The 25,971-nt window shown below is 52.7% G+C and overlaps 15 protein-coding genes across 15 annotated transcripts; 8 read left to right on the top strand and 7 right to left on the bottom strand.

The window, feature by feature from the left end:
• Positions 1 to 533: 533 nt before the first annotated feature.
• On the top strand, positions 534 to 1,415 carry SAICODRAFT_50531 (kinase-like protein; the record flags this gene model as incomplete). Its single annotated transcript, XM_019169003.1, has 1 exon — positions 534 to 1,415. A coding segment is annotated over one exon (882 nt), but the record flags the coding sequence as incomplete, so codon positions are not given.
• Positions 1,416 to 2,164: 749 nt separating this feature from the next.
• On the top strand, positions 2,165 to 2,964 carry SAICODRAFT_45839 (galactosyl transferase; the record flags this gene model as incomplete). The annotated part of the gene is made up of 2 exons (XM_019168828.1): positions 2,165 to 2,267; positions 2,324 to 2,964. Coding segments are annotated over 2 exons (744 nt in total), but the record flags the coding sequence as incomplete, so codon positions are not given.
• A 40-nt stretch (positions 2,965 to 3,004) lies between these two features.
• On the bottom strand, positions 3,005 to 3,879 carry SAICODRAFT_70793 (uncharacterized protein; the record flags this gene model as incomplete). The annotated part of the gene is made up of 3 exons (XM_019170615.1): positions 3,005 to 3,359; positions 3,412 to 3,674; positions 3,727 to 3,879. The coding sequence occupies 3 exons, from the start codon at positions 3,877 to 3,879 to the stop codon at positions 3,113 to 3,115; spliced, it is 663 nt and encodes a 220-aa protein (XP_019024767.1). The 3' UTR covers positions 3,005 to 3,112.
• Positions 3,880 to 4,035: 156 nt separating this feature from the next.
• On the top strand, positions 4,036 to 4,538 carry SAICODRAFT_6908 (50S ribosomal protein L14; the record flags this gene model as incomplete). Its single annotated transcript, XM_019170446.1, has 3 exons — positions 4,036 to 4,077; positions 4,131 to 4,413; positions 4,468 to 4,538. 3 exons carry the CDS (start codon positions 4,036 to 4,038, stop codon positions 4,536 to 4,538), a joined length of 396 nt encoding a protein of 131 aa, XP_019024766.1.
• A 106-nt stretch (positions 4,539 to 4,644) lies between these two features.
• SAICODRAFT_30007 (DNA-directed RNA polymerase II) lies at positions 4,645 to 5,239 on the bottom strand. The gene is made up of 2 exons (XM_019167561.1): positions 5,143 to 5,239; positions 4,645 to 5,094 (listed from the first exon to the last, which is right to left on the bottom strand). The coding sequence occupies exons 1-2, from the start codon at positions 5,168 to 5,170 to the stop codon at positions 4,754 to 4,756; spliced, it is 369 nt and encodes a 122-aa protein (XP_019024765.1). The 5' UTR covers positions 5,171 to 5,239; the 3' UTR covers positions 4,645 to 4,753.
• A 104-nt stretch (positions 5,240 to 5,343) lies between these two features.
• On the top strand, positions 5,344 to 6,140 carry SAICODRAFT_91479 (60S ribosomal protein L7/L12). Its single transcript, XM_019171754.1, has 3 exons — positions 5,344 to 5,377; positions 5,432 to 5,582; positions 5,647 to 6,140. Exons 1-3 carry the CDS (start codon positions 5,355 to 5,357, stop codon positions 5,971 to 5,973), a joined length of 501 nt encoding a protein of 166 aa, XP_019024764.1. The 5' UTR covers positions 5,344 to 5,354; the 3' UTR covers positions 5,974 to 6,140.
• A 7-nt stretch (positions 6,141 to 6,147) lies between these two features.
• On the bottom strand, positions 6,148 to 7,140 carry SAICODRAFT_30006 (pyrroline-5-carboxylate reductase). The gene has a single exon (XM_019167560.1). It carries the CDS (start codon positions 7,077 to 7,079, stop codon positions 6,195 to 6,197), a length of 885 nt encoding a protein of 294 aa, XP_019024763.1. The 5' UTR covers positions 7,080 to 7,140; the 3' UTR covers positions 6,148 to 6,194.
• Positions 7,141 to 7,762: 622 nt separating this feature from the next.
• Positions 7,763 to 8,221, top strand: SAICODRAFT_42173 (SET domain-containing protein; the record flags this gene model as incomplete). The annotated part of the gene is made up of 1 exon (XM_019168690.1): positions 7,763 to 8,221. A coding segment is annotated over one exon (459 nt), but the record flags the coding sequence as incomplete, so codon positions are not given.
• Positions 8,222 to 10,809: 2,588 nt separating this feature from the next.
• On the top strand, positions 10,810 to 11,418 carry SAICODRAFT_30005 (uncharacterized protein). The gene has a single exon (XM_019167559.1). The coding sequence runs from the start codon at positions 10,823 to 10,825 to the stop codon at positions 11,348 to 11,350; it is 528 nt and encodes a 175-aa protein (XP_019024761.1). The 5' UTR covers positions 10,810 to 10,822; the 3' UTR covers positions 11,351 to 11,418.
• Positions 11,419 to 11,495: 77 nt separating this feature from the next.
• SAICODRAFT_70788 (uncharacterized protein) lies at positions 11,496 to 13,566 on the bottom strand (the record flags this gene model as incomplete). The annotated part of the gene is made up of 3 exons (XM_019170614.1): positions 13,382 to 13,566; positions 13,246 to 13,323; positions 11,496 to 13,190 (listed from the first exon to the last, which is right to left on the bottom strand). The coding sequence occupies exons 1-3, from the start codon at positions 13,391 to 13,393 to the stop codon at positions 11,496 to 11,498; spliced, it is 1,785 nt and encodes a 594-aa protein (XP_019024760.1). The 5' UTR covers positions 13,394 to 13,566.
• Positions 13,567 to 13,916: 350 nt separating this feature from the next.
• On the bottom strand, positions 13,917 to 15,356 carry SAICODRAFT_65277 (uricase; the record flags this gene model as incomplete). The annotated part of the gene is made up of 4 exons (XM_019170133.1): positions 13,917 to 14,062; positions 14,115 to 14,799; positions 14,850 to 15,011; positions 15,342 to 15,356. The coding sequence occupies 4 exons, from the start codon at positions 15,354 to 15,356 to the stop codon at positions 14,028 to 14,030; spliced, it is 897 nt and encodes a 298-aa protein (XP_019024759.1). The 3' UTR covers positions 13,917 to 14,027.
• Positions 15,357 to 17,194: 1,838 nt separating this feature from the next.
• On the bottom strand, positions 17,195 to 17,920 carry SAICODRAFT_91464 (retrieval of early ER protein Rer1; the record flags this gene model as incomplete). The annotated part of the gene is made up of 3 exons (XM_019171753.1): positions 17,806 to 17,920; positions 17,387 to 17,748; positions 17,195 to 17,330 (listed from the first exon to the last, which is right to left on the bottom strand). Exons 1-3 carry the CDS (start codon positions 17,878 to 17,880, stop codon positions 17,195 to 17,197), a joined length of 573 nt encoding a protein of 190 aa, XP_019024758.1. The 5' UTR covers positions 17,881 to 17,920.
• A 262-nt stretch (positions 17,921 to 18,182) lies between these two features.
• Positions 18,183 to 20,272, top strand: SAICODRAFT_65274 (coronin-6). Its single transcript, XM_019170132.1, has 2 exons — positions 18,183 to 19,459; positions 19,517 to 20,272. Exons 1-2 carry the CDS (start codon positions 18,228 to 18,230, stop codon positions 20,121 to 20,123), a joined length of 1,839 nt encoding a protein of 612 aa, XP_019024757.1. The 5' UTR covers positions 18,183 to 18,227; the 3' UTR covers positions 20,124 to 20,272.
• Positions 20,194 to 21,164, bottom strand: SAICODRAFT_222705 (uncharacterized protein). The gene is made up of 2 exons (XM_019166545.1): positions 20,828 to 21,164; positions 20,194 to 20,769 (listed from the first exon to the last, which is right to left on the bottom strand). Exons 1-2 carry the CDS (start codon positions 20,961 to 20,963, stop codon positions 20,264 to 20,266), a joined length of 642 nt encoding a protein of 213 aa, XP_019024756.1. The 5' UTR covers positions 20,964 to 21,164; the 3' UTR covers positions 20,194 to 20,263.
• Positions 21,165 to 21,365: 201 nt separating this feature from the next.
• On the top strand, positions 21,366 to 25,907 carry SAICODRAFT_55864 (uncharacterized protein; the record flags this gene model as incomplete). Its single annotated transcript, XM_019169408.1, has 1 exon — positions 21,366 to 25,907. One exon carries the CDS (start codon positions 21,366 to 21,368, stop codon positions 25,905 to 25,907), a length of 4,542 nt encoding a protein of 1,513 aa, XP_019024755.1.
• Positions 25,908 to 25,971: the final 64 nt, after the last annotated feature.

The raw sequence follows: 25,971 nt of genomic DNA, 5'->3' as shown, positions 1-25,971 counted from the left end.
CTGGCAGAAATTTCGCACTCTTCCATACGGACCCGGTCGTGCCTGCTGGTGCTCATGATATTCACCGACATAAGTCTATGGTGGACATGAAGCCCGGGGTTCTCACTCCTGACCTACCAGATGACTTTCCGCGGCGCAAGACGTATATCCCTGAAGTTGGACGAAGTAACACGTTGCACGTACCACCAGCTATCATGGCAGCAAGAGCAGCATCCGGACACGCACGCACGCACTCAGACACGGATCAGATGTCCCCTACCATGCCAGCGCCTAGGCCAAATCCTATACGCACGTTTTCCAACTATACACCACCAGACGTAAACGACTACAGGGCGCAATACTCAGCAGTCCCCAGGTCTCAACCCCAGCTGAACGTGGAGATGACAAGAGAGATGCATCAATCATATGTTGAGAGGCGTGCAGTGAATGGTGACGTCAAAGAAGAGGAGCAAGGGAGCGAACCATCGCCTGAAGGATATGTCGATGCTTACACGATAGAGACTAACTACACAAGAAAAGGTCGATGGAAAGTGCTTAGAAAGCTTGGGAAAGGTGCGTTCAGTGACGTTGTGTTGGCTGCGCGGTTAGATCAAGAGGGAAACTTCAATCCTAATGACCGAGCACGGCTAGCTGCGGTCAAGATTGTGCCATTCGTTGCTGCTGCGGGTGCTAATAAGGAGAGAATTGAGAGTTCGGTACGACGAGAGCTGGATATACTCAGAGTGATGAGACATCCGAACCTCATCAGGCTGCTGGGATTCGACATCTGCTCAAGAAATGCGGACATCGTCCTGAATTATTCACCTGGAGGAGACTTGTTTGAGCTGGCTTCGACAAGACGTGAGCTTTTATCGCCCAAGTTTGTGAGAAGGTTGTTTGCGGAGATGGTAAGGGCGGTGGAGTACCTGCACTCGAAGAACTTTGTGCATCGAGATTTGAAGTTGGAGAACGTTCTGTTGAATCTGCTTCCGGATGAGCTGGCGGATATCCAGTGGCCTGATACTTTTCCAAGGCCGATCACCACCCTGACTGACCTTGGGCTGTCACGAGCCATCGATCCTAACAACCCACTGCTTACTACGCGATGTGGAAGTGAAGATTATGCGGCGCCGGAGTTGCTTATGGGACAGCCTTACGATGGGCGCCAGACTGATGCATGGGCTCTCGGTGTTATTCTCTATGCCATCATTGAGGGTCGACTACCATTTGATGCTGTGCCGGGCATGGAACAGAAGATGCGCGGTCGACCAAGTCATCGTATTGCTAGGGTGGAATGGAGGTGGATCCGGCTCGCTTCGAAGGATGACCAAAAAGATTACGAACCTGAATGGGAGGGCGCAAAGGATATTGTGGAGGGGTTGCTAAGGAGGCGAGATAAACGATGGTCCATGAAAGAGATTGCGGAGCATGACTGGGTGCGAGGTGGATTGATGGTGTCGTTGGAATGAGGGAAGTGAAGGGCATGAACGGGGGTATCATTGGCCATGGCATTGTTACGATGAGGGTCTTTTCGACGCTGCAATGAGCAGCGAGCACACGCGGCGTTAACGATTTTGAATTACGATAGCTATCTTGGGTATTAGTATCACGACCAAGACCATGCCGTACGGCTACGGCTACGGCAATAAGGTAGCTGGCTGATGGATGGTATCGAATCTAGTGAATTTATTTTTAATGGAGTTTTAATCGGAGTCGCGAATCGTTCCAAGATGCCCGGGCCCCCCGTGCATTATTAGCGGCAACGTGAGCCGAAACCTTGTGAGCCGCCCACGCCAGCCGTGGCATGTCTGCCCTGCCCATATCTGAAATCCTGCTTCTTCGCAGCATACATCCCAGCATCTGGCAGCATACATCCCCGGCATCCAACAGTAAACAGTCCCTCGTTCGTCTCGTTCGTCTCGTTCGTCTCGTTCGGTCATTACATAAAGTATACATTACTGTCACTCCAGCCGTCGCGATGATTGGAATTCCGCGCCCGCTCTACACCCTTGTCATCACCATTGTCGTGATTGTCTTCCTGGGCTCTCTTACCCTATACAGCCCAGAGCAGACACAGGGCGCATGGGAGTCTGCGAAGAAGCACGTTCCGTTCGCTACCGATAATGGAGATGTTGTGTCAGGAGGGTCGCTTCCTTCCGTCACGTTGCCGTCGGAACCTGGAGGTGTGGTAATGCTCTTGGCGTCCGACGGAAAGGGAAGCAATGGTGGTATCGTTGGATTGTTGGACAAGGCAATCGAAGACAGGACGGCGTACGCGAAGTATCATGGTACGTCATTCGTCGGCTGAAGCGACATGGAATTATGTTAATGGGTTGACGTTCAGGATACGATTTTATGTTCACCAACACTACCAAGTACGACCTCAGCAGGTTCGGCGACAAGATTCACCCCGTATGGGCCAAGATTCCTGCTATCAAGGACGCTTTTGATACCTACCCTGACGCCGAGTGGGTTTGGTGGCTCGACCAGGATGCGATCATCATGACCCCTCAGATTAACTTGTGGGACCATATCCTTTCACCCAAGGCCATGAAGCAAAAGTTGTTGAAGAACGAGATGTTCAGGGTTTCCGGTGGGCGTGAGATTGGCATCAGGACTCCTGCTGAGATCAACCCTGACGAGATCAACTTCATCGTCGCCAACGATCAGAACGGATTCAATGCTGGTTCGTTCCTTATTAGGAGAAGCGAGTGGACGGAGTGGTTGTTGGAGAATTGGCTCAACCCTATATACGTTCAGAAGGACTGGCCTGGACGTGAGCAGGATGCTTTCGGACACATGGTTGAGTTCAACAAGAAGATCAGAGACCACACTGGGTTGGTGAACCAGAGGTTGTTCAACTCGTACGCACACATCAAATGGGACTTCATGGGATTTTTCCCTGGCGATTTGGTGGTGCATCTTGCTGGATGCTGGGTTAACAGAGAGTGCAAGGAGATTTGGGACGAGATGTGGGCAATGAGGCAGAAGTTGCCTGCTAAGGCGTAACGCAGCCACTCTGTGGCTTTTGGACTTGCATAGATCTTTTTGACATTTTGCTTGGCTAGACTGGCGTTAATACAATTAATGCAATGGTATAGAGGATATTAGCACCGTCATGGTGAAGTTATAGTTATCCCACGTATGCCGATTCCGCTGCAGCGTTGTGTTCTCGCATCTCCTCGTAGTCGCCCTGGTCCAGATCGGCCGTTTGCTCCCATGCCCGCTCAAACTCGACATTCTCATCGCCTGGATACCTTTGCGGAGGTATTGCCCAGATGTTCTCCCGTAATCGCTTATGTCGTTCTCTGTCCTCCTCCATCCTTCGTAAGATCTCTCCCTTTGAGAATGATTGTGATCCGGGGATTGCAACAGGTTGGCTGTGAGATAGACGTCAGCAGCATTCATGCAGTATGGGGTCGCTAATCTCACCTTGCTTCCCGTCCTGCCAAGGTCGTCTCCACCCCTGCCAATGTGTTCTCCTCGAGATAACCCTTCACTCTCAGATTTGCCAAAACCTTCCGTACCGTGGCAACGTTCGCAGATCCAGCCGCTCCTTCGGGCGCGACTGCGTCAACAATGGCACCAATACTACTCGCCAGCAAGCTCCGATAGCTCAGAACACCAGCCTTCACGGATGCGTCGCATAGCGTTTCGAGAAAGTAAAGGATATTGACCCGCGCGTTCATGGATGTCTGCATAACCAACGGTCAATGGATAACTCCCAGACAAAAGAATCCTCCATACCTGCTCCAATTCCTCGATGACACAACTGAACAAGTCCTCATCGAGATGCTTTTGCTTGATCGCAAAACTCGCACATTTTCCTGCCGACAGTTGACTCGCATTGAGTCTCCGTAGCAGATCCGTAAACTTCAGACGGCCATCAAAGGGATCCATTGCAGGCAGTTCGACGTTTTCTGAGGTGTTCTATTTTTAGGACTTCAACTGGGATACTATGGCTGGTGCGTGGCTGCTGCAGGTGGAATCTAGCGTTCATACGGCGGTGTACGTGTAGAAAGTTCAGGTTCAAAGTTCCTCGATAAACACAGCAAGATGATCGCGCTCAAGGGTTTGATGACATGTATTGACAACTCGGTATGTTGCCTTGTCTTTGACAGCTAAGGTTTGGACTGACCAGAAGTTTGTAGGGTGCTTTGATTGTTGAGTGTGTCAACACCTTGAAGGCGGGACGTTTTGCCGGTATCGGAGATGAGTGTGTCGTTGTCGTTAAGAAAGCAAAGCCTATTCCTACGGAAGTTGATGGAACAGCTGCCTATGCATCAAAGATCCGTCGTGGTGAGGTCAGACATGCGGTCATCGTACGGACAAAGAAGGAGACCAGGCGCGAGGATGGAAGATATATTCGCTTTGACGACAACGCGTGTATCATCTTGAACAACAAGGGAGAGCCGCTGGGAACTCGTATTACGGGTGAGTCTTTGCCTGCGCCGCTGAAGATGGCAAAACTAACAAGGGATATTACAGGTGTTGTTGCTGCTGAGCTGAGACACAAGAAGTGGGCCAAGGTCCTATCGTTGGCACCAAGAGTCGTGTAAGATATATTAAAAACTAACAAACAAGAGATACACATTGCAAATTTTCTTTTTGTGGACCCATGGATCATTATGCATCCATACAGTATGGATATCGCTCGTCATCCCATGAAAGAACAGAATATAACCCCAAAACGCCGATGTAGCTATAAAAAAAAAAGACAACCACGGAACCTCTAGCTTGCAATCTCCATGCGCACACTCTCCAACCCGCACATTTATCTCGGCGCAACATAACCCTCTTGAGTTGAGTCCTCAAACACGTTGGCACAGCTCACGCACACGTAGTACAGCGACATTTTAGCATCTGCCCTCTTCGCCTGGCTCTGGAAGAATACTGCATCCTTCTCTCCACACTTAGGACACTGTTGATCGGATCGTGGCAAAGTGGGGTCGCTACCCAAATCCGTCGTGACACCAGCCGTATCCGCAACTGTGGACCTCAGTTCCTGTCGGAAGATAGTCGGATTCTCAGCATTCTCGGTGTACCCACATCTCCGGCAGTGTAACAACAGTCTCTTCTTCAACTTGTCTTCCAGCGGGTGCAGGATGTTGTTGCCTAAACAATGGGTCAGAGATATACGAGCAGCAAAGCAAAGCAACAAACATTCTTGACAGTAGTGCACGGCAGGCATGTTGACTGCTCTTCGTAGCTGTGCCGATACACGTACGCGGTGCCAGGTGCGAGGTATCTTACCGGTACGTCGTCGCGTTCCCGTGATGCGCAAGGCACGGCACTCCAAGCAGTCTCCCGGTAGCGCCTGAATTTTGGGCGTGAAGTTGCACCGACAACAAAGACCGATCAATACTCGTATCACAATGGCCGCCCTGAGATTGTCCAGGTAGGCAAACGCCCTGCCGGCCTTGGAAGTGCGGATCTGACAGTATATCTGAAGCTCCCTTGCACGAACTGTCGTTGCCCGCCGCGCCGCCATCGGCCAACTGCGGTTAAATTCCACTGCTGCCTCGGCCAAGATCTCCACTATCGTCGACCAGATCTCCCAGTTGACTCTTCTTGAGACCGCAGACTTGGTTGCCCAGTTGAAGGTTCGTCGCGCTCTCCCGTTGCGTGTCGTCTTGAGGGTTCACGGCTGACACATCCGAACATTAGGAGAAGTTGAACATCCAGGACATCGCCCCCGTGGCTGCTGCTCCCGCTGCCGCCTCTCCTGCTGCTGATGCTGCTCCCGCTGAGGAGGCCGTTCAGGAGAAGACCATCTTCAACATTAAGCTCGCCTCTTTCGACGCCGCTGCTAAGGCCAAGGTTATCCGGGAGGTTAAGACGTTGTTGGCATTGAACTTGGTTGAGGCGAAGAAGTTGGTTGAGAGTGCAACAGATGCTAAGCCAGCACTGTTGAAGGAGGGTGTCACCAAGGAGGATGCTGAGAAGATTAAGACTACCCTTGAGGGATTGGGTGCGAAGGTTGCTCTTGACTAAACGGAGGTGAACGATATAAAAAGAGAAGTCACATATTGCATGATCATGAAGGCAAGCGCTGCCCGTCCACAACATTTGCGTACAATCAAAAGCTTTCCCATATCCAAGGAAGCCAGGGAGAACGCCGATATCCATTAAAGAGATCCTATAAAATCCGCCAAAACATGCCGTTTTCAACCTTATCATTCACTCCTCAACACCGATTCGTCTTGTTTTGCTCCTTATTTGCTGCTCAACTTGCCCAACGCAGTTGCCCTCTCAGTCGCATCCTGGATGGTCCTAGCAACAGTAGATCTGATCTTTCCGTCCTCCAACGCCAACAAACCACTGATAGTGCATCCTCCAGGAGTGGACACGGCGTCCTTGATGAGCGCAGGGTGTTGGCCGTCCAAAATCATACGGGCAGTTCCCTGACACGTCTGAGCCGCCAACTCCAAGGCCGCCGCACGAGTTAAACCCATCATGACACCACCGTCAGCCAAAGCCTCCATGAAAACAGCAGCGAAAGCTGGGCCGGATCCACAAAGCGCCGTCGCTGCGTCGATGTTCTTCTCCTCCAGAAACATGGCACGTCCGATCTGGGAGAACATCCACTGAACCAAGGAGCGCTCATCGGAAGTAATCTCCTCTTCACACACCAAGACAGTCATACCCTGACGGATCTTGCAGGGAGTGTTGGGCATGGCACGGACAACGTGAGTGGATTCCGGGCACCATGAACGAAGCTGAGAGAGTGTAGTACCGGCCAAGATCGAGATTAAGAGCTTACCCTCCAAGGCTTCCCGCATTCCAGAAGCAGTAAGAATCTCCTTACACATCTGCGGCTTTGAGCCGAGAAGGATGATATCAGATTGCTTCACAGCCTCAACGTTCTTGTTCTTCATGCAAGCAACCTCACCCTCGAACAAATCCTCCAACTTTTGCAGAGACTTGTCACTTCTGATACATGCCAAGAAACGAGCGGGCTTGTTGACCTTGTGTCCATCGGGCGTGCTGGCACCGTCAGCCGAAGTGGTGTCCTTGAGAGAGTCGAGGATTCCGGAGAGGATTGCGATACCCATGGTACCGCAACCAAGAGCACAGAGAGTAGGAGCTTCAGCGACCATGATAAAAAAACGGATCAAGAAGAAGATCGGGACTGGAAGGAATGGAGTAATGGACTGGACGACGTAGGCTGTTCTATACCGAAAGTCATTTCGCCGTGGCGAGTGCTGCACGGCCGGCATGAAGGTGCAGTGCAGTCGGGCGCGTAGTCGTGAGGGAACGTTCGACCGGGAACGCGTCCTGTCCAAAACAAAGCAGACATTTCAAGACCCCATCCGACTGCGAGATTCCTTCCCTGCCAACTGACTGACTGCCAACATGGCAAGCGCAACTCAGGGAAACCTGCCTAAGGGTGTTGCCCCGGCGCTGGTGCGGGAAGCCTCGAGGGGTAGCACTCCTTCGAATGGAGGACGACGACCCGATCCTTTGAGTTTGTCCCTCCTGTCCGACATCGATGACATTTGCTCGTCAGGCCTTGTCGATAAAGTGTTCTATTGGGCACAGTATGTATACCGATATCCTTTTTTTGAGTCTCCTCTAACCTCCTCTCAGGATCCACAAGATGCGACCAAATTTTCAGCCAAACGATAGCGTGACGACAGACATGATTGTGAAGATTATTAGAGAGGAGGTTGTTGCTAGGAAAAAAATTGCTCAAGCGGCCGACCGCTTTTTGGAGTTGGAGGCTGATCGGACGGCGACGACTGCGGAGGATGAATCTTTAGCCGCCCAACACCATGCCCACTTCCACAAACATGCAAAGAAGTACTTTCAGATGTACCTACCTGATGCTGGTTACGAGGTTGCCTCGACGTCTCGTTATGCTGCTGTCTCCTCGAAAGCTGAAGCATGCATACTCGCGACACGTAACTGGACGGCCGGAGAGATCATCCAACGGCTGCAAGGAACACTTGCTCCCATGACCCGCGAAGAGGAGCTCGCACATGCAGCATCTTCTCGCGATTTTTCGATCTTGCATTCCAGTCGCCTGAAGGCAATGTGCTTGCTTCTCGGACCGGCTCGATTTGTGAATCATGACTGCAAGCCTAACGCCGCTTTCGTGACTCAAAACCAGACTCTCACTATCAAAGCTATCAGGAATATCCGAATTGGTGAGGAAATCGTGGTGAAGTATGCCGAGGACTATTTTGGTATTGGGAACTGCGAGTGCTTGTGTCAAACATGTGAAAATACCGGTAGGGGTGCCTATGCGAAGAAGTCCGATGACGCTTCGGAGGAAATCCCAGAGCTCACGAACAGTCTTAACAACCGGGAGAGCCGTCGACGTTTGCGTGCTCAGAAGTCTATCCTGCAGGCGGTACAAGCAAACGCATCGGCGCAGATGCCAACACCAACGTCAAGTGCTACCGTGTCTGCCGCTGACGTTGCTTCTGACGTTGAGACTCGAAGTCGACGATCGGCGTCACCTGCGACCGTATCACAGGTGCCTCCTCCGGTCTCCTCTGATCCGTCAAGCAAGGAAGAAGCCAAGACTCAGCCTCTGGACGCTCAAGCATTGGAGGAAGTTTCGGCGGCTCGTGTTAGCATTGCCTCTCTTCTCGTTTCTGAGGAAGTTCAAGGAGCAATTCCGGAGGATGACGATGACGATAAGCTTACGGAGGTGTCTGACTCGTTTTTCGACGACGAGGGAGGGGAGCTACGTCTTGATCAGCTTGTCGAACAAAGGCCGGAACTCGACCGATATATGGGTGATTCAGATGTTGTCGTGGTTCCAGACGAGTGTCCTTGTGTTGTCTGCGGAACTGTCTATGCGCCTACTAGCAAAGAGCCCAGCGTGTTCAATGGGCAGTGTCAGCGATGCGACAGACATTCGAAGCTCTACGGATATCCATGGCCACGGAGACAGGCTTCGAAGCGTAAAGCGGATGAGTTGCTCCCTAACGGTAACGATGATGCAGGTGGCGAAGGTGTTAAGATGGGATATTGGAACAACGGTCGAGAAAGGGAGGAGCAGCATAACGATGCAGAGGATTGGGTTGCGTATACGCATTGGTGCAGGAAGTGTTCTGAAGGATTTTGGGATAAAAAGAACGCTCTCAAATGTGAACGTGACCACGAGAGGGCGAAAAAGCAGAGGAAGGTGGAGAAGGACCATTCTCCTAGTCTTGTCGACGTGCTCAACAAATCACATGCCCAAGGAGGTGATGAAGAGTTTGAAGGGGATGAGGGGAAAACTGCGGATCAGCCACACCAGTGTCAACTTTGCAAGAAATGGTTTGCAAATCGATGGGGTCGTAATCGTCACTTGCATACGCACAGCAAGCCGCCACCGGTGTCAAGGGGCTACACGTACAAGGAGGCTTACAACGCCATGGCCGATGTAACAATAGGCGAGGACGGGCGCTGGCATTGTCCTAAATGCGATAACGACTATTCGCGTAGGGACGGATTGGCCAAGCATTACACCAACGCCCATCAAGCCGAGCATGATGCAGAGCAGGAGAAGGCGAGGGAAGCTTCTCCACCAGCTTCTGTGGCTGAGACGATATCGGCACCAGCTTCTGAGGTAGCAGTGTCACCTGAACAGCGACGTCCCTCTATCACCGCGGCCGTGTCTCCGTACGCCCCAGCGCCCAAGGTCAAGCCCGAGACCGCGCATCTGTACAAGATGGCGAACGCGGCTCTTGGGGAAGCGACGGACATGAACGGACGACCGACTTGCCCTCACTGTACCAGCGAGTTTTCTTCGAGGTCTAACCTTATTCGTCATTATGTCAACGTTCATCTCAAGAAGGATGGGAGTTTGCATATGACGAAGGCTGAATCCGATGCCCTGAATGGTACCGAGGCTGGCGTCGAGACCATTAAATGTCCCTGTGGCACGACTGAACCCGGGTTTATGATTCAGTGCGACCGCTGCAGCGTTTGGCAACATGCAAAGTGTCTCGGTATCAAGAAGAATGCCGTTCCGGATGCTTACGTTTGTAAATCTTGCGGTGGCCCAGACTACGCAGCATCTGGGCCGGGCGCTGTATCGGTTCCTGCCCCAGTTCCTCCCTCAACTGCTGCTCCGACACCTAAGGTTGAAAGGCAGCCCATCGAAGGGACTCCTGAAACGGATATCAGCCGTCGCAGATCCGGGAGGCGTAGGACTCTGGCAGAGATGTCAGCCAAAGCGAATGCTGCGGCCACTCCAACTCCTGACAAGAAGAAAGGAAGGGGAGGTGGTGTTTGGGGTGGCAACTGGGTTTGGGGTGACCCTATTCTGCCCAAATCGCAGGCGAATGGTCAGGCTGATGCCCAATCTGCTCAGCCGGTCGTCGCTCCTGAAACTCCTGCTCTGGCGGAGGCTTCTGCTGAGGCGCCGATCGCAGTACAAGAAGCCGCAGCTTCAGTTCCTGCTCAGGAAGGCAAGATCGAAGGGCTTGTTCAAACAGCTGTTGACGCCGGTGCGCATGTCGATGAAGTGGTCATGGAAGGTTATGATGATGCCTCACCCGCTGAGAATAATCAGGATGTGATAATGGAGGACGCACCTGTCGAAGCTGCTCAGGAGTCCGCACCGGCTACTCTGGTTCAAAGCACCCCTGACGCGTCTATCGCTCATGACCATATCGATGCTGCTTTTCAGCACGCGATTGCGACGGATCCTAGCCCTGAAAGACCAGCTGAGACCCCGGTTCAAATGATTCGTCGGGTCGCACAAGAGCTGAGATCTGCCTCTTCTGCGCTGCCTTCACATCCTCCGGCGTCGTTTGCAGCTGCAATCACTTCGCCTATGCACTCTGTGAATGCACCGTCCTTCGGAACGCCAAAAGATGCGGGCATGGAAACGGTTCCTGCGATGCCAACTGCTGTGAGCCCTATGGCATACGCTACTCCAACTCCCACAATGCGAGTTCCCTCAGTACCACTTGTGACGAGTCCTATGGTGCCAGCATACGTGGTACCTGCTCCTGTCGCAGTGTCACCTCTACGCCATCCGGTTGGTCTTGCTACGGGTGTTGCGCCGCCTCATGTCGTTGATACGGGCTTTGCTTTGGATCCCGTGGTTGACGCAACTGATGCACTACTACAGTTGGCTGCCGTCTGCGAGGTTCATCAAAGCGGTGTTGTGGCCTCGATTCCCGAAGGGGCGACATTCGAAATTGTTAGGGAAGATGCGTACGGACAGGTGGTCGAGCCTGCTCATTATGGACAAGCAGGGTACAGTAACGGTGTTGCTGTATCCCGGCCCCCTGTTTACATGCAAGAAAATATTCCCATGGAAGACGCAAGTTTCGTTGGAATGCAGGCGCCTAAAGGTACCTCGCTGGGAGCTAAGACAAATAGCGCGAATGGTTGGTACAAGAAGGATTCCTTCCGCATTTAGAAGATAGGAGTTGGTGATAAGATGTGATGGCGCATGGATGAGTTCTGGTTACACTTGAGGCGGCGTTTCTTGTTCTGACTTTAGTTCACATTGGATCCTGGTTTATTAATTTACGGCTTTTCATATATCGTCTCCTACGTGTAAATCAGTCCTTGTCAAGGTAGATATCCAGCTTTGCAGTAACATCAACGTTCTGATCCTTCATTGCCTCCTTCTTCGCCTGACTCAAAGCCTCTTCCAAATCATCTTCATCTCCAAGCCTAATGAACTCGCCATCTTCATCACGGAATTTCATTTTCGGCGCGCTAGCCAGCTCGAACTTCTTCCGTACAGAATTCTCAAGCTCTCTAAAAGAAACATCCGGGCGAATGGTGATTACACGAACATCGTCCAACCGCACCCTTAACTTCACTTTGCGTATAACGACTTCAGCACGCCTCGACGTAACAGGCTCGAAGAGCTGATCCTCATCCACGTATGCATCAGGACCCTCAAAATAATCCTCGTCGTCATCCTCAAAACTCACACGCTCATACGTATTCTTCCGACTCGGAGGCGGCCTTTGCGAACGACTCGTACTCCTCATACGTTCGCGACCCCTGACCGTAGCCACGGTCCGGGATGAAGCAGACCGGGATGTAGTACTAGGCCTAACACGCTCACGCCCATCAAAGTAGTCATTGTACACATCATCCAAAGGTTCCGGTGAAGGCGCACGACGACTTCGTGCTCGCTCTCGCCTGCTTTCACTCGTTGCACGAGACCTCGATGGCGTAACACTTTCACTCCCTGACCTCGAGCGAGACGCCGCGCGTGAGGGATCCCTCGACGAAACCGTACGCGTCTGAGACCGAAGCGGCGGGACTTCATCAACCCCCTCATCCCCACGCGGCGGATGCGGCGGCTTACTTTTCGGCGGTTTACTCAGCGGAGGTCCAAAATCACTACCCAAAGCCGACAAAGCACTCGAAAGTTCTGAATCCAAATCTGACGAAGGGCGTCCACGATCGCGAGCGGGTTGTGGTGACCCATTATAATCCGACATAGGCGGCGTCAGGGGCTGGATTGGACGCGTGGGAAATCCGCCGCCGCGACCACGGACGGATGCGGAACGTTCAGGCATGGATTCCTTTTGGATTGATTTGGATAACATTGATAAGGACCGGCCTGGGGGTTTGACGAGGTTTGATGCGGCGAAGGACCTGCCTCCGCTTCCGGATCCGCTGCCCCCTCCACTTTCGCGATCGTCGTTGTCCTTCTCCGGAGTGCGCATCAACTCGGCGCCTGAGAAGCCGGTATATGCATCCTTCGCGTCCGTCGCCGCAACTAGCTTTGCTTTCCCAATGTAATCCTTCGTACCCGCATTCTTCACCTTCTTCTCGTTTGGGCGGTATACCACGCCGACCGGAATCGAGAAGACGGTAAACCCCTTCACTCTCTCTGCGATTGCTTCGTCAATAACGTCGTGTTCCTGAGTCTGCTTCTCCTTCACCGCATTCATGAGGTCTTGCATCCCCTCCGCCTCATCTCCCGAATAAATATAGCTCAATCCACGATTAAAGAGGACTTCGCACGAGTACAGCTTGAACTTTAGCCCGAGTTGGTCGTAATCGATGATGTTGTTCCCGCGGAGGTAGAGTAGTGCTGCGTTGAAGTCCTCGCAGGCTTGGCGGTATTCCATCCTGAGAAAATTGGATACACCGGCTTGGAAGTAGGCGACGGCGAGGTACATGTCATAACTGACGGCCTTCTCGAATGCGACGACGGCTTTGGCATGTTCGCCGCGAGTGGCATGGATGATACCGATATTGAAGAGGATACGAGACGACTCCGAGATTTGCTATGAGCAGCGTCAGCATACGACCCGATACGCGTCATAAATAGCATTCACCCACCTCGAACTTTGCTATCGCACCATCGTAGTCTTGCTTGTCATACGCTACACACCCCTCCACCCAAATCTCTAATTCTCTCTGCCAAGGCCACTAACGTCAGCTATCGAGCCACAGGTTACGGACGAGCATTCCTCACCTTGTAAGACATCTATTATCATGAACTGAACCAGCAGCTCTCTCAAAAGGCAAATCGAAGCTATTGTACGGGTCCTGCCCTTCAAGGGACGTTCAAAAAGGAGGTTACAATCACGGCACCCGATGAATTTTGCGATATCCGGTGGCGAAGGAACGAGATTCCATCGTTGAAGAATCCTCCAAACCTTACACCGGAGATATGTGAGGGTATGCGAGAGTCATGCAAGAGCGGCTGCGACGTACGGCGGAGTACCGCACATGAAACGTGAAACCGGCACAACAGCCAGCGCAATTTCGGAGCTGGATTAAAGGAGAAAGAGAGGATGTTCGCTTGGCTCTTGGAGGCCTCTCTCGCCTTGACTGGTTGGCCGGCATCGGAATGTTCGGAAGTGCTTCTAAATTTAGAACACGTGGAAAGTACACCCAAGCAATCCCGTACAGAGCGCGGGAACATTTCGGGGGATGGAGGCTGAGCAACTGCGCCAACGCCAAGGCTCAGCTTGGGACATAACGAGACAAAAGTATATTTGTATGGTAATCCTTGGTATCCATATGGTAATCTGGAAGAAGAGAGATATCGGGTATATCCAAGGAACCGTGCCGCTCCTTCGAGGACTTGCAAGAGCCTCTCACGCTCACGTGTACACCTAAGGCTTGCGAGAAACCGTGGCAGTAATCAAGCCTGCTCAGATATTAGCTCACTCTCCATCTGCAGAAAGAACATGTGAACATACCACTCGGATCCGCCAAAGGCAAAAACACCTCCTGCTTCCCCGGCGTCGAATTATCCAACCCAAACGCCCCCAAATCAACTGCAACATAATGCTTATTCGGCAACGCATACGCCACTTCCTCAACACCCGGACAATGCGTCAAAATATCCTCACACATCTTATACATCGTCGCCTGTACACTCGCAGAATTATCCTGCGCAAAGATCTTCAACGTCGTGTTGCGAGCGCGTTGGTAGTAAGCCTCGAGGGACTTGGCGGCGATAGAGATAGCGGCGAGGGTGTTGTAGGGTTGGTGGGTCAGGGTCGCTTCCACTTCGGTTGAGAAGACGCGGTCGTTGGTTGGTTTGAGGGTTGTGTAATCACACTCGTGGAACCCGTGGAAAGCGGAATTCGTAGATTTCAAGACCAACAGGTTAGAGATTCCAGAGGTGATGTGGAATGCTTCGCCACGTTTGTAGGTGCATGTCACCAACCTCTTTTCCTCGCCATCGCGGAGGAAGGAGTGAGGGTGTTCTGCGCCGTCGATGGACAGGCGGGTCCAGCGGTGAACGATGATGGAGACGGAGGTGCCGTGGATGTGGGGGTATTTGGTGGGGAAGTGGTTTGCGAGGGTTGCGGCGAAGAGTTCGGGTGGGGTGACGGGGTTTTCCTTGGCCAAAATATTCACTGTATTCTTGACCGTGTCCTATCGTCATGATAAGCCTGGATCAGAAGCAGAGGATGGAGAGGACCCACGGTAGGGACAACGACACTGTTATCAGCCTCGGTATAACTCTTCTCAATATCGCCCTCCAAGAGGACTCGCACCGTCATCTCCACCACATCCTGGTGCTTCGGATCGACGGGATCGCGGACGACTTTGAGGAAGCGGACCTTGTCCTTTCCGTACTTGGCTGCCTTCAAGTGAAACTTTGTCATGATGTATGTGATCGAGTCGCGTGTGATGTAGACGACGGTTCTTCTATTTGAGGTGGTCTACTTGAAACTCATCGAGTAATCACTTCACTCGCGCAGTTCACACGTCGAGTGTTGAGACTGCCGACCCGCAACGCCGCGAGCCGACGGCAAAAGCACCACTTGCACCTTATCTCTCTAACCCAACGCTAAAAAAGGAAGGAGATCAATCGGAGGCCCGCCGAGAAATAGCCTCCGATGGTCCTGTCTAGCACGCTCCGTCCCGCGGCCGAGGCATATCGTGATATGAACTCGATGTCAACGTCCGATTGCATGTGATTGCGACATGGACGTCCAGCTCCTAGGATGCTCCGGGGAATGTGACGTGTTGATGACTGCACGCTCGCCAAGTCCGACTCGATCACGCAAGACGCGGCGCGCACTTCCTGGTCCATCTTTGCTTGCACGCGATCAGTTGGTTAGATCCATGCAAGCCACGCTTTTCGACTGCGGATCTCAGCGTTACGCACAGCCGTGAAAATTCAATATATATAACGCACAACCGCCCTCTGCTCCGACCCCGACGAACATAGCTGTAGCTGCTATCACCACCACCAAACAACTCAAACGACCGCATACACCCCACGATAAACACCGACGCCCCATAAAAGGGCCGCATATACCCACCTCAATTGCAACTTGCACCTACCCTCGAGCTTTTCAGTCACCAGTTGCAATGACTACGCTCGAGACGCCGACCTACACGTCTCTCAGAATCCCTCGTCCGTCGGTTGCTCACCGTCCGGCGTCTCCCTCCCCTTCCTACTCGTATATCGACGCATCTACATACCAACACGGCCACCGCAGGACAGCCTCGACACCTGGACACGTACACCTCCTCCACCACGCACGTTCACGACTCCTCCAGGCCGCTTCGAGTGCCGAGCCACGTCTTCACCGTCTCTTGGCTCACGGGAGGTTGTTGGATAAAGTCATCGTGCACATCAACGAACAAGCAGCCGAGCGTGAACGCGACTGGTTCGAGAACGTCGTACGCGACGCCGAGTCACCCACTCGAACTCAGGCAACAGTCACCTACGCCTCAAAAGTCCCATCCTACTTTGATGACCTCGAGCCTAAATTTGCGAGGGCCGAGTCATCGAGGACTCCGACTCCGGTGGTCGTGCAGGACGAGGACGACTGGGATGACGATAGTGACGATGAGGGACAAGCTTGGGTTGAGGATATCTCCGCACCTACTACACCAACTGAGGAATTGTCTCCACCGCTTTCGCCGATTGCTCAGGAGCATGACCACGATGAAGCATTTCAAAACATGGCCCCGCTCACCCGAACTCCTTCCCACTCGTCCTCCAACTTCCGCTCACCACGCTCCGTCCCGAATACCTACCTAACCGTGCCGACGGACTACCGCGACGACGAGCTCTCGCCCACCCCACCCCTCGTCTCACCTTCCCTCTCAAGCGATGGCGAGGACGAGTACTACTACGACGGCGAGGAGGAGAGGGACGGGCAGATGGTCGAATTTGATTTTGCTGGGTTGGGAGTACCGATGAGGGAGATTGCGGTTCAGAGCAGGAAGGAGAGGGGTGTGGGCAGGGAGGTTGAGGTTGATGTTGAGGAGATTGTTGAGGGGGCTACGGCTGCTTGAGCTTGGGTTGGAGAGAAGGGAGTAGAGGAATACACATACAAGAGTTGGGTGGTTTGCTTCGAGGTGTTTTGCATATGGCTGGGTTTGCGATTGGGTCTTGGGTACGTACGGCGTCATGGGTGCTTTCTTCACATCTTCTATCTCTTTTTCTTAGTATTAGACCTTCTTTACTTCACGCGGTACTGCGCGGGAGGTGTTTCTTCTTTTGTTTTGCAGTTGGCGGGTTACGGCATGATTATAGACTTGGGTATCAGTTTTGCAATAGAGCTATCTCTTTCTTATCCCAATTGTCAAGGTCACAAGAGGAAATAATGAGTGTGTATGCCAACGAGCGTATTCTCTTGGTCTATTCGGTATCGATACAACTTTCATATGGTAGGACCCGCATTCGCATACGCAACAACATTTATTACCAGCGTCCTGATCTGGTTCACCGTTCACACGCCCGTATCCGTACTCATACCCAGGCATCCATGTCACGCTTCCAACAATGCCCAATCATGACGGCCACCACTTATTTTGATGCATGCCTCTTCCTCCAGGGCAAATCGAAAGGAACGTATCTGTACTTGCGCATGTGCTCCAACTGCCTCCTCATGGTAAGGAAGAACAAGATGATGAAGTAGAACAAAAGAATAGGCCAGAAAACGCTGTGCACGCCGATTAGTCACGAACTTTGCAGTCAAGGAACTTGAGGAGCACATACGGAACATCAAAGATCGCGAAAAACGACGCAACCAAAGAAAACAAACTCGCCCTCGTAGCCGAATGCCAAAACTTAAACTCCGGCAACCGCCTAATAAAGGGCCTGAACTCCTGTCCGGCCTTAGTCGGCAGGGTTCCTTCTTCGGTCTCTTCATCCTGCATTTCTTGTTCAAGGGAGGGATCGAATTTAGGAGTCAAGAATGCGAGGAAGAGGTTGAGGAGGTAGATTCCGAGGGCGTAGCAGACGATGTACCAGCCCTGTGCGAAGAAGATGCGGAGCATGAAGAGGAAGATTACACCGACGGTGAACGCCCATCGTTGGACGGTGAAGGGGGTGACGGTGTCGAGAAGGGTTTGGTAACGCTGTCGTCGGGATGTTAGCAGGCTTGGCAGGGAGGGGGCGAATGCGGTGGTAGTCACCTGGGAGAGAGCGCTGGTGTGGGCGCTGAATGCGTTCGCAGCATTATCTGGGGCAATTGCGTTGAGATTGTCCATGATTGCTGGGTTGTCCAATGTCAATTGCGACTCGTTGGCTCGGACCCGCGGTTGGGAACTCGCGTATAAGTTGACGCTGCATGCGAGGTTCAGGCTGCGCTGGAGGACACGTGTAATATACTTAGAGGGTCAATTGAAGGAAGAAAGACGTTTTGTATCATTCTAAACTACCAGCAGGAATCAATCATCCGGCCGCAAATCCAGGACGGCTGTCTTGTCCCTCGGAGTGACGACGTGGTCCACGCGCCCCGAGCGCGACCGATACCGTACCGTAGCGGAAGCGCAGGGTGCTCGACCAGAGAAGCAGAAGCAATTATCGCAATAGACAAACCCTCGAACAATCACCCATGAGCGGACGCTTCGTACGAGCTTCCAAGTACCGTCACATCTACGGCAACTCCACCAAAAGGGAGCTTTGCTACGACAATGTCAAGGTCACCAAGAATGCGTGGGATTCCAACTTGATAAAGGTCAACCCCCTTTATCTCAGCATCAATTGGAATGCGTCTGGTGGAGGAGCGTTCGCTGTTGTTCCGTTGAATGAGCGGGGGAAGTTGCCGGATCAGATTCCGTTGTTTAGGGGACATTCTGCGCCTGTGCTGGACACTGACTTTAACCCCTTCAATGACCAGCTTGTCGCATCCGCTTCCGACGACGGCAAGATCTGCCTTTGGACCATCCCTGACAACTTTTCGCTGTTTAACGAAGAGCAGGAGGATGTTACACCCATTTCCAAGCTCTCGGGACACTCCCGCAAGGTCGGACACGTTCAGTTCCACCCCACCGCCGACAACGTCCTCTCTTCCACCTCCGGTGACTACACCGTCAAGCTCTGGGATATCTCCACCGGACAGGACAAGATCACCTTGAAGCACACCGACATCATCCAATCGCTTTCCTGGAACCGCCAGGGTACGCTTATGGTCACCACCTCCCGCGACAAGAAGATCCGTATATGGGATCCCCGAAGTCCCGACCCCGTCAAAGTCTCCAATGGACACGAGGGTGCCAAAACCTCGCGAGCAGTATGGTTGGGCGACATGGACAGGATTGCGACGACTGGTTTCTCGAAGCGCTCAGATAGACAGTTGGCGTTGTGGGACACTAACGACATGTCCAAGCCAATTGGCGGGTTCCAGGTGTTAGACACCTCCAGTGGTGTCTTGATGCCTTTCTACGACCAGGATACCATGGTGTTGTACTTGGCTGGTAAGGGTGATGGTAACATCCGTTACTACGAGCTCGAGAACGACGACTTCCACTTCTTGCACGAATACAAGTCTACCGACCCACAACGCGGTATGGCTTTCATGCCCAAGAGGGCCTTGAACATCCACGAGAACGAGGTCATGCGTGCCTACAAGTCCATCAATGACGCCGTCGTCGAACCCATCTCCTTCATCGTCCCCCGTCGTGCTGAGTCCTTCCAGTCTGATATTTATCCACCAGCACTTTCTGCTGAGCCTGCGATCAGTGCAGACAAGTGGTTCGCCGGCGAAAACGCTGAGCCAAATGTCATGGACATGGAGGCACTATACACTGCCGGAAGCGAGGGTAACACCCCCGTCAACTCTGTCAAGCGTGAGTTTAAGCCAGCTGAGAGGCCAACTGCTATGGCTACTTTCGGATTGTCTAGGGAGACGTCCATGCCTGGACAGAAGAAGGAGGAGACTTTCTCGGCCCCTAAGAAGACGATGTCCATGCCTACGCCTTCGTTTACCAGTGCGTCAACTAGCGAGGCCATATCTAAGGCTCCGTCGGCTTCCATCTCTGAGAAGGACACGCCGCCAAAAGCCGAGTCGCCGAAGGAGAAGACTCCATCGCCTGCACCAAGCGCGGTCACAAGCGCCGTCAAGTCTATTACTGAGCCCGTTATGTCTGCGGTTAAGGCTGTCACCTCCACCAGCGCCTCCGCAATATCGGCCACCTCGACTGATTCCGGACCAAGCAACAACGAGGACGTCGTCTCCCTTCAGAAGTCGCTGAAGGACATCCTCGCAACGGTTCAGTCCCTCCGCGACCAAATCGCCGACCAAGCAAAGAGCCTGGCCCGCGTTGAGGAAATGCACGAGAAGGACATCCAGGAGAAAGACAAGAGAATCGTTGCGTTGGAGGAGGCATTGAAGAAGTTGACTGTGGATTCGTCGACCTCGAGGGGTGAGGCGGATGATGTTGTTGCGGAGAAGGACGCGAAGATTAGGGCGTTGGAGTTGGAGTTGGAGGCTGCGAGGAGCGAAGAGTAGAGGGGTGGAGGATGTGAACGTTATCTTGGTTTGACTTGGATTGGACCTGCGGAAAATGATACCTTCGTTATATTGTCCCTTTCGCTCTCTGACATGGTATATCTATCGTATATCGCCCATAAATCATCACACACACTTCGTTAGTTCATGGTGTACCCGGGGTCCTTCGCTTCCTCGCCTGTGAGCCTGTGTACCAAACCTGGTGGAGGGTCTCTCAGCAGGACGTGGAAGTGCTCAACACCCGCGACACTTCTCAACGGACCCCAATTCTTGAACCACATCAGTCTCTCTGCAGGCATGTCAGGGAATGTCTCTGCACAGAACTCATTCACAGCCGCTCGTCCCTCTGGAGAAAGGTCGTCTCCCCTCCCAGAAGCCTCATCAATTCGCTGTTTGGTCCATACGACCAGGTGTACGATCCCAGGCTCAACTCCGTAGGGAAAGTCATTTGGCAGAATCTTCCAGTCTTCGGGGTACTCGAAAACTTTATCGGATTTGGGGACAGGTGGGTTGTCCCACTTCAGTCGCTCAGCAACGATATACTTTTCGATGTCGGTGTAGCCCAAAGGAGGTAGAGTCTTCTTCCAGCGGAGGTACTTGACCAGATCTCCAGGGAGACGGCGCAGATCGCCGATGCGGTTCTCAGCTGCAGAACGCTTTGATCAGTACTGGATCCACCGGCGCAGTTGATCCGGATCACGAACCGATGATAAGCTTCACATCCTCCCATGAGTGCAGCACGAAAGGCTTATCGCTGGCCTCCTTCAACAGTTGAACGACTCGTGCGTCCCACTCACCTTCCTCCCAAGTAAAAGTCGGGGGAAGCATACTGTCTGACATGATCTCTTGGAGCTTTTTCTCGAACTGACGGTACTGAATAGAATGAGGATTTGTCGGATCCAGGACGGTGATCTGTGACCTTATCGTCAAGGCTGGCACCTAAGTACAGCTGTCAGCTTGAGCGCGGGCGTGTCGAATTCGCGTAAATTAGCCGACTGCCAAAACCGCTACCGTTATGTCGCCGGTCAAGTGGCCAACCCGCTCTCCTGCGATGCAGAAATCTCAAGAGAAACTCTCTCCATGTTATCGAATTCAAATACTTGTCCAAGTTCCCCCACGGGCCTGTCAGTCTACGCATGATCTGGGGTGTGCCTGCATTCACGTGACCCGAAAAGTCGGTCGAAGCGACGAGCTGTAACCGACAGCTCTTTCGACGTTATTCGCAGCAGCAGGGCCATTTGAATGTCGTCCAGAGAAGAAACGAAGGCACAGGAGACGGCCTCATTATCGGCGCCTCCTTTTCCGGTCCCTCCGGCCTCGACCCCGTTCTTCGAGTTCCAGGAATGGCTTCAAACTGCCTCTCATTGGCTACACAAGGCCGCACAGGTTTCGAATCAACCTGAAGAGCGCGCCAAGATCCAGAAATACCTCGACAAGGATACGTGGGATGCGCTTTTTGGTTTGATCTGGGAGCGTTGGAACACTAGCCCGACTCAGGCGCTGCTGAAGGAGGTGTTCGGGAAGGAGCTGATCCTTCTCGAGCGATTATATGATACAGAGGAGGCGCGTGCTCGATTGGAAGGCCTGTCCATCAAGGCTCTTACATTGAATCGATCAATGAAGGGCACATACTATATCTTCGACGTCCTTGTCAAGCGAACCGGAGCCAAGGTCTTTCTGGATCGGGAGCCCATGCTCGTACCAAGCAGCTTCGTCTTGATGAAAGAGCTCTCTCTAGCACCGAGTGTAGGTCGGTCAATAGCCAATATCTTGGCTCAACGACGGAAGGAAATGAGTAAGGAGTATGTCACAGCTGAAGAAGCGGACGCAGCCTGGTTAAATATTTGGCAAGAACCATTACGGGAGTTCCTCTTGAACAGCTCGGAGCAAACTCTGAAGAACTTCGTTTTCTACCTTCTACCAGCACTATTCAAACCCAGTTCGGGAGCTTATCGCATGTTCGTGAAGGTGCTCAGCAAGGATTTGAACTCGACGAGTGTTCGTGGTCTGCAAGCGTTGATGTCAACGTTGCAAGTGGGCAAGGAGATCAGATTAGTGGAGGACCTCAACGCTGCCCTGCTCGCTGAAGTCGGACTTCCATCAAATCTCCTTATTGACCTCCTCACCCATCATTCGTCATCACTACGCCTGTCCGCTCTGTCCTTGATCACTTCGCACGGCCATGTTTCCAGGCCTATGTCGATGGAAGCATTCAAGCTGCTCAAGGAAAGTCTACCAGCGTTCTTCGCCAACACCGACGCTGACTTCAGACACATCGTCTACGGCAACATGCGTTCGCTGTTAGTTCGTTTGAGGGCTTCCGCTCACGGATTGGCTCGTGAGGCGAAAAAGGCAAAGGACACAGACAAGCGTGCTGAGGCTGAGGCTACGCTCAACAACACGAAGGCGTTCTGCGAGTGGCTCGTTCAGTTCGTGAAGGAGGAGTTGCGTCCCGGCTCGTCTTACCAGCGTGTCACGATGTCATTGCGTATTCTGGCTGCCATGGCCAAATCCGGGCTTGCAGCAGACGTTGAATCTACGCTTATCGAGCCATCTGAGCTCAAGTTCCCCTTCCAGCTTCCCGTCTTCGATGAAACCATGACACGCCTTCTGATCGATCGTCTCCAGTCCGCATTCGATGATGCGCGGCAAGGTGCGATTGAGTTGCTTTATATGGCACCTACTCCCCTCGCTGGCTTGACTACGGAGGAGGGCGTCGCCAAGCTCCTTCAGAAGGCTGTTGGTCTGCTGGGAAGCACCCGTGCCGGTGAAGCTGATGGAGGTGCAAGAGTAGTCCAGGTGATTTACCATATCTACGTGAGCAAGGGATGGAACCTTTCGCTTGCCGATGCTAGTGAGAAATCTTACGAGGACAACAATGCTGCATTCGTGGCGGATTTGTTGAACGTTATCGAGGCTTATGCTAAAGCTGCTCACGAGGACCTCTTGTCCGCCGCTCAGACCAAGCCTTTGCATGGTCAGCTCACAGCCTTGCGGTACGTGCTCGAGGAGCTGGACTATGCGACGCCCAAGGTTGCCGAACATAAGGCAGAGTGGCTCGCTCTCCACCAACGTGCACTTGCTGTGTGTCAGGACATCTGGGCAGCTGTTCAGGGTGTTCTCACTCAGGACGCTCCTGAAGGCAACATCACGTCTGACGTTGACTACGAGCCGACCACCGAGATCGGCCCCACCACGCAGGTTATCTCCAGTTTCTCCTGGAGAGCTATCAAGGAAGCCGGTGCCCTTCTGGGCTTGCTGCTCACCAAAGCCCCTTACTCTGTGGTTGAGGGAGAGTCTTGGTTGTCCATCAATGACTTCTCCATTGGTGGCGAGCTGTTCCAGACTTGGTTGACCGACATTCGTCATCGCGGTGCTTTCGCGGCTGTGCACCCGCATTTTGTTGCGGTTTGTGCCAGGCTCTTTGCGTCAAATGACGAGCAGTTGTCTAAGTTGCCCGAGGCATGGCTCGAGCAGAACATGGGCTTGATCATCTCCAAGTCGCAGTATATCACTCGTCGTTCGGGTGGATTGCCTTTCTGTATCACCGGTCTTCTGTCCGCCGAAAAGAACCCTGCAAGGCCTTTGCTGAACCAGACTCTCGCCCGTCTCTTGGAGGTTGCGTCTCAGCCTGCTAAGGTCCTTGCGGAAGGCGAGAAGCTTGACTTGCCGCAAGTCCACGGTATGAACATCATCAGGGCTATCTTCATGGAGAGCAAGCTCGCCATCGCTTCTAGCAGTCTCGTTGAGAAGGCCTTTGCCCTCACCATCGCCTCCTTCTCTTCAGAGGTTTGGGCGATCCGCAACTGCGCCATGATGCTGTTCAGCTCTCTCCTTAATCGTGCCTTTGGAAACAAACGCTCAAGAGATGATTACTCGACCGTGAACAAGAGAATCACTAGTAAGACGTTCTTCGAGAAATACCCGTCGCTGCACCCCTATGTTCTTGCTGAGCTCCGTAAGAGTGTCGATCTCCTGATGAAGACTGGCGAGGCCAAGGTTGAGTCTGGTCTCTTCCCTGTTCTCACTCTCTTTGCGAAGCTCGAGATAACTCCTCAGTTGCACGGAGAACCTAGATGGACCGCTATGGATGAGTTCAAGGACCTTATCATGGCCTGTTCAAGTAGCCGGGTTTGGAAGGTTCGCGAGATGTCGGCAAAGGCATTGCCAACCTTCATCGAAGCTTCTGAAGTCACGCAGGCGATTGTTGACATTATGGCGAGATCGAACCTCTCTAACCAGAATGCGCTCCACGGAAACTTATTGCAGATTAAGTTCTTGCTCGAGACTAGGGCGACTCAGTTGGTCGGTACCGAGTACTTTGCTGACTTTGCGAAGCGCGTGCCTCAGGCTTTGTATGCCAAGTTCGTCGACTTCACTGCCAACAACGACAACTCTGTTACTCGAGGACTGTTTGTCGAGCTTTCCGGAACGCACTTCTTCGATCTCACCTGGCTGAAGAGGGCCGTCGCGCAAACCGATGCTGATATTGTGCTCTTCCTGGCCGAGTCCAAGGCTCTGCGATTGCTCGCGGCTGATTCTGGCGACCGCTACCTGTATCCCCAGAACCAGCCCGAGCACTTCATTGGTGAATCTCTATGGCGCGAGGCTCAAGCAGACCTCTTGATGAAGGCGTTGAATTCCGAAGACAGCAAGATTATTAGCAGCCGTCCGCCCAGCGGCACAGTCGTGCGACTCCTTCGTCATCCTCAATATGAGGCAAGACTGAAGACCTTGGAACTTCTCGAATCCGATTTCCACAGTCACAAGTTCGCTAAGTCACCCGACGTGTTGAACGCTATCTTGGCTATCATCGCCGAGGACTCTTTCGATCAAGTTCGTATTGCTGCATTGAAGTGCTTGCTTGCACTTCACAGCCATGCATCTGTGACTCAGTTGCCAGGTGACATGAACGAGGTGTGGAACCAGTTCATCGACGCTGTCCAGCACCCAACCTCTGTTCCTGCTCAGGAACAATCCTTGGCTGTTGCGGGAATTGTGCTCAAGCAGATCTGGCAATCCGCGTTTGCTGTTGACAAGAAATTCTCTATGTTGCAGACTTGGATCAACCTTCTCCAGGAATATGTGGACGAAGAGAAAGAGTACACTTCACGTATTGCGGCCCTAGAGTCTCTCCGGGCTTTCAGTCCTGAGATGGTCCTCTCCGCAAAGAACACCCAAGCCACGGAAGCTTTCCTCTCTATCTACATCATCCTTCTTGAGCTTCTCGAGGATGATGATGACGAGATTAGGGATGGTGCTGCCGAGATTGTGTCCATCGTTCTGGGCAGCTCCACCGTCTTCACTTCCCACAGGTCATCTGTCCTCCTTGCCGAGCGTGTTGCAGATGTGCACAAGTCCTCTTCCCAGCTGAGAGATCTCATCCTTGCTCATCTGTCTGCGTATGAGGGCACGGTTGACGTTTCTGAGCAACTTGAGAAGGCGATGTCCGTTGACGCTACCCTCTTCATCAAGGAGAAGCAGAACTTGTGGAAGGACGAACTTCGTATGGCAACATGCTGGACTTCCATGCTTGCTCGTATGGAAGTTCCCAAGGACAATGTCTCTGCATGGGCTGCCTCTAGCCTCGCAGCGCTCAAGAGCTTGAAGAAGGAGGATGGTTGCCTCGGATGGACATCGGAGGAGGACGTCTGGTCTATCGGTGCTAGGGCCATCATCTCTGCCAAGCTCTGCAACCTCAACGATGACTTGGCAAGCATTAAGAAGACGGCCGAAGAGCTCAACTGGCACAACCTCTGGAGAGAGCAGATGACCATTCAGTAAAGATTTTGGGATGCATATGATGGATCTGGGTTGGAACACGGCGTTATATCACGGGATTACTTCA

This window comes from Saitoella complicata, assembly GCF_001661265.1.
Source record: "Saitoella complicata NRRL Y-17804 unplaced genomic scaffold SAICOscaffold_9, whole genome shotgun sequence".
In the NCBI taxonomy this organism is placed as follows: Eukaryota; Fungi; Ascomycota; class Saitoellomycetes; order Saitoellales; family Saitoellaceae; genus Saitoella; species Saitoella complicata.
Note: the sequence above shows the minus strand (reverse complement) of the source record. Positions and strands in the feature narration are given on the sequence as shown.

Bases quoted from the DNA above. Each gene is read 5' to 3' on its own strand.
- SAICODRAFT_30007 (XM_019167561.1), bottom strand. From the start codon at position 5,170: ATGCCTGCCGTGCACTACTGTCAAGAAT. The intron at 5,095-5,142 runs GTTTGTTGCTTT...CCCATTGTTTAG, and splicing joins CGTGCACTACTGTCAAGAAT to GCAACAACATCCTGCACCCG.
- SAICODRAFT_91479 (XM_019171754.1), top strand. From the start codon at position 5,355: ATGGCCGCCCTGAGATTGTCCAG. The intron at 5,378-5,431 runs GTAGGCAAACGC...GTATATCTGAAG, and splicing joins GCCGCCCTGAGATTGTCCAG to CTCCCTTGCACGAACTGTCG. The intron at 5,583-5,646 runs GTTCGTCGCGCT...TCCGAACATTAG, and splicing joins ACTTGGTTGCCCAGTTGAAG to GAGAAGTTGAACATCCAGGA.
- SAICODRAFT_30006 (XM_019167560.1), bottom strand. From the start codon at position 7,079: ATGGTCGCTGAAGCTCCTACTCTCTGTGCTCTTGGTTGCGGTACCATG.
- SAICODRAFT_30005 (XM_019167559.1), top strand. From the start codon at position 10,823: ATGCCAACTGCTGTGAGCCCTATGGCATACGCTACTCCAACTCCCACA.
- SAICODRAFT_65274 (XM_019170132.1), top strand. From the start codon at position 18,228: ATGAGCGGACGCTTCGTACGAGCTTCCAAGTACCGTCACATCTACGGC. The intron at 19,460-19,516 runs GCGTGAGTTTAA...CGGATTGTCTAG, and splicing joins ACCCCCGTCAACTCTGTCAA to GGAGACGTCCATGCCTGGAC.
- SAICODRAFT_222705 (XM_019166545.1), bottom strand. From the start codon at position 20,963: ATGTCAGACAGTATGCTTCCCCCGACTTTTACTTGGGAGGAAGGTGAG. The intron at 20,770-20,827 runs GTTCGTGATCCG...AGCGTTCTGCAG, and splicing joins GGATGTGAAGCTTATCATCG to CTGAGAACCGCATCGGCGAT.